Source organism: Sitodiplosis mosellana, unplaced genomic scaffold (genome assembly GCF_009176505.1).
Source record: "Sitodiplosis mosellana isolate CC-2019 unplaced genomic scaffold, AAFC_SMos_1.0 Smas_scaffold_5134, whole genome shotgun sequence".
In the NCBI taxonomy this organism is placed as follows: domain Eukaryota; kingdom Metazoa; phylum Arthropoda; class Insecta; order Diptera; family Cecidomyiidae; genus Sitodiplosis; species Sitodiplosis mosellana.
The window spans coordinates 1-4617 of NW_022600376.1; the positions used below are offsets into that span (position 1 = coordinate 1).

Below are 4617 nucleotides of genomic sequence, written 5' to 3' on the forward strand. Positions count from 1 at the left end.
TGTGTGCAGTGCTGGACTTGCACCGTTGAACGATGTGGACACCAGCTACGAAATGAATTCAAACAGCAGCTATGTGATGAATGCCAGTGGTGCGGACACATCGAGCCCGAGTAAAAAGCGAAAGTTGTCGAGCCAAGATTTGCCCGGTCCTTCGTCGTACAAATCAAGTGATACACCCATGTCGGAATTTTATCAATCATTACTCGAATCATCGTACCAAGATGACTTGAACAGTATATATCCCGAACCGAAAAAAAAATTGTGCCTTAAAATCAAAATGACCATGTTCATTTTTTTTCTCTCCCTCCCATAGCAACTTCACAACTGAGCGAGGAAGAGATGATACATAAGGCACTACAAATGTCCCGGCTTGAGTTTATGCAATCGAAGGCAATTTAAATCAAATCCTTCAATTCACCAAACCTAAGGGAAATTTGTCATCGCATAGCATTCGCCCTACACAAAACACATCAAAAAAGGACAGCACCAACTTCAAACAGCTGCCTCACTAACATGAAATAAATGAATAATATAAATATTAGTCTAAATATTAATGGTAACTCTATTGAAGAGAGAGAAAATGAAACACACCGAGAATGAGAGATAAAGTTTAAAAATAAGATAGAGAGAGAGAGAAAAAAATCAACTTCTTCCACACAAAAAAACGCTGAAATAAAAAGAAACAAAAATACGAAAAAATGAACAAGCAAACATTAGCTATTTTATCGGGAAGTAAGAATGTACAGAGAAACATAAAAATTCTGACGAAGCAAAAGAAATTTATTTTGTAAATCAAACGAAAGTTTAAAGCGCGATGCCAGAAATTTATCCACACAATATCTTTTCGTATAATTTTTTTTTTTAATTTCGTTCACAAAGTTTGGAAAATATCGCTTATTTTTTATGTTTCACGTAACGAAAAAAAAGCGAAAATCCAAATCTGAATATTTCCACATTTCGATCCACAAATCGATGAATTTAAAACAAAAAAAAAACAGAACAAATTAAAAAGCTATGATATTTGATCAGTATGCATCGGCAAACTAGATGTGTTCGTGAATCATTTTTGTTTTCGGTCGTTTTTGTTTCACTTCTCATTTTCATTTAGGTTGGGTTTAAAAATTAAATTTGAAGCCACAATAAAAATGTGTTTAATCATCAGGATGGAAACTAATCTTAACGGAAAATAAATTGTGCATTTTCGTTGGTAATGAAAACAACAGAAAAAAAACCACCAGCAAACGCATTAGCTATCATTTGTACATTTGGATTTAGTGGCGGGCGATAAGAAGCAGGAAAAAAGACATTCGTTTTATCGGGGATGGCTTGGATATGCAATCTGAGGCGGAAGTGTAAGTATTTTCTCTTAAATGTCGTTTCTTCAGTATGACCATCACCGAAACGGCCGACGAAGTAAGCAAGCGACCATCCAACCAACCAAACAAGCAAGGAAACATGTAAACATCATGGGCAAAAACGAAAATCATCCGCTTGCAACAAATGGGCTAATAAAATACACCCGTTTATAAATCTTTTTGATGTTTTTTTGTATTCCTTCTTTTCTCATTCCACGCTTGTAATCGCATTCCTTATCTGTGTTTAAGCACGCACAAAACAAGACAATCTATGCCCACCACCACCCCTGGTGCTACACATAAATAAGAAACGGAATGAAATATACACACAAATATATGTAGATTTGAAACATGGAGCAGCAGCAGCAGCAGCAGCAGCAGCAGCGGCAGCAGGAATGTTTCTCAGTCTCGTCGAAATGTGAAAAGTCAAAATATCCGTGTATGCATTAGTTATGCGCATGCCAAACAGCTATCCATGTCCTCCAATATAATGTGATACACATACACACATACACACATCCGGACCCTTTCGAAGTGCTGATAAAACCCATGTGTACACACATTCGCTGGTTGTGTTTGTTGGTCGATGTTGTCGTGGTGTTGGTGTGGATTTTCCGTGCTTTAAATGCTCCCCAAACGAATTGCATATCGGTTTTGGGCTAAAGCTGTATAGGTATTACACGAACAACAACAACAACGACAACAGCGTTGAAGCATAAACATCAGTTTTTGGCTTGGTTTGGAAAATTTTCGAAGCAGGAAAATTCTGTGTGTGACGACGACAACGGTGTGTGCTAAGCTACTCTCCCACAAACGAAACGGGGGCCTCTTGTCGAAATCTCACTGTGGGATTCATTTTTTATCGTGGCCAATATTAAAAACAAAAATTTCCACTCTTTTTCATTATTGTTGCCACTGAATCGAATGAGGAAACTCAACATATCAAAATATCAAACGTTGATGGTATTGTAAACATGATAAAATAAGTGATTTGTGTTTTATTTTTTCTTCGAACGAATTGAGTGTATATTGTGATTTTCATTCCAAACTCTTTTTTCTTTTCGTTCGTGTTGTTCATCAAGTTTTTTCCCCTCTGTGTACCCAAGTCGTTCGCTGTCAAGTTGAATGTGTTGCGCAAAATAATTGTTTCAACGCACAAAAGAATTCTCGTTCAGCCGATGATTTTCTTTTGAATATCGACAACAACAACCACAAATGCAGCGAGCACTTTTTGCACAAAAGCATAAGAAACAATTGGAATTTAAAGTGCGTTGACGTCGAAAAAGAACCAATAAATTGAAACACAGAGATTGAGAGAGAAAGAGTGAGAAAAAAGCAATTTTAAGCAGCCGAATTAAGGCTGCACAGGAAATGTGACAGGAAGGAGAGCATGAAGAGAAAACTAAGATCGAAATTTTATGCAAATCATTAAATGCATTGATTTTCATTTTTGACATTAATTCATAAACGTAAAACGAACGGGAAAACATTTGGTTTTCTTCCAATGCGTCGAATGCAAATGAGTGAATAAAGTTTTAGTCTTTGCGGACAAAAAGAGAGAAACTAAATTAATTTATTATCGGAGCATATCCAAAAAACGACTGATTTTACATACAGAAACCATCTACGTAAGCGCGCATAGAGCGAAAAGTTAAAAAAAAAGTAATACGAAGAAAAATCAACAGAACACACAGTGATAGAACGTGTCATAGGCAGACAAACAATTGTGTTGATTGACGACACAAGTGCGTTTGGCTGAAGGAAAAAGCCATCAAGAAATACATTCGGACGAAAGAGAAATTGTCTCAAAATTGCATAGCAGCAAACATGTTCAACCAAATGTTTGGTTTGATTGGCCGAAAATTGTCCGCACATCTATTGACGACGTGCATTTTTTTTATACTAATCCTCGTTGTGTTGATCGGGGGTGCAATCCAAGTGATATCGTCATTGGCATTTAGTGCATATGTAGAAAATAGTCCACGCGAATCGTCATCATCAACACGAAATTCAGCCGTTTCGTCCACATCCGAACCGCTGTCACTGATGCTTGACGGTGAAACGGACACCGTGTTCGGTGCTGCGTTACGATTCAACAAGAGCGCCAGCAATGGATATGTAAATCCGAGTAAATCACAAAACGGAATTTATGCATCAATGAAAAATGATCGCGATAAATCGAATGCGGCTCGCAACAGTTTTTCGAATACAAAAATCTTGTACAAGGCATATAATGGATTGAGCGGTGGTGTGGATGTGATGGATAAATCATCAGCATCATCATCATCATCGGCCACAGCCTCATCGTCGTCGTCATCATCGTCGGCCAATGGCAAATCGAGAACAATCAATTCAACGGTATACAAAAGTGTGACACCATCGATAACCGATCGTGTGATTGCCGATTTAAAGAAGGAAGAATATTTGAATCAGCAACGATCGAAGCTGGGCATTGATGGTGATGGCATCGAAGTGGGCGAAAATGATGAAGCCATTTACATTGATGGTGATGATGAAGAGGAAGCAAATACACCGAGCAGCACCATCACGGAAATTGAGACAAGTATCGAAAAATTACCCGATGATTCGATGTCCGAATTGAAATCCAACTCGGCAACCGCTGACAATGCAAAACAAAAGAAGGTACCACAAACAATTGTCGGCTTTGTCGATATTAGCGATACGGATAGCAGTGAAGCAGTAGATATAGATGATGAAGATTATGATGATTATTTTAACAGCGGCAGCGGTGATTTTAGCATTACGGACTGGGTTGCGACGACAATTGAAAAAATCAAAGCCAAAAAGCTCAACAAGCAAGAGCGCATTCTAAAAAGTTTCGCCGACAATTCGTATGGGATGGGTGATAGTAGCCAGGAAATGGACGTTGAAGACGATCAAAATAGTTATTCGGGATACAACAGTGGTGACGAGCATCATGGCCAAAAGTACGATCTAACACCAGAAAAATGGGAAGAGCGCGATAAATTGTTTGTTAAAACGATGAACGATCGCGGTTTTGTCATCGAACAAATTGTCGAGGATGGTAAATGAGGGCAAAATATTTAACAAAATTTATTAATTTCGAAATTTCGATTAGACTAAAATCGATCGAAAAAAAAACACGATTTCATTTATAACTCACCGCCTGTGGTACTTGAGGTGATAGTTGAATTGCTTTGGATGGTGTTTGATGACAGCATCAATTGCTGGCACATCACGTTGTTGTGGACGTTTTGTTTTTGCTTTTGATGCTTTTCGC

At 38.0% G+C, this 4617-nt stretch overlaps 1 protein-coding gene across 1 annotated transcript; it reads left to right on the top strand.

The window, feature by feature from the left end:
• LOC129572505 (uncharacterized) lies at positions 1-4538 on the top strand. Its single transcript, XM_055452470.1, has 2 exons — positions 1-233; positions 314-4538. The coding sequence occupies exon 2, from the start codon at positions 3183-3185 to the stop codon at positions 4407-4409; it is 1227 nt and encodes a 408-aa protein (XP_055308445.1). The 5' UTR covers positions 1-233; positions 314-3182; the 3' UTR covers positions 4410-4538.
• The last annotated feature ends 79 nt before the right edge of the window (positions 4539-4617 follow it).

Coding starts and splice junctions, on each gene's coding strand:
- LOC129572505 (XM_055452470.1), top strand. CDS start 3,183: ATGTTCAACCAAATGTTTGGTTTGATTGGCCGAAAATTGTCCGCACAT.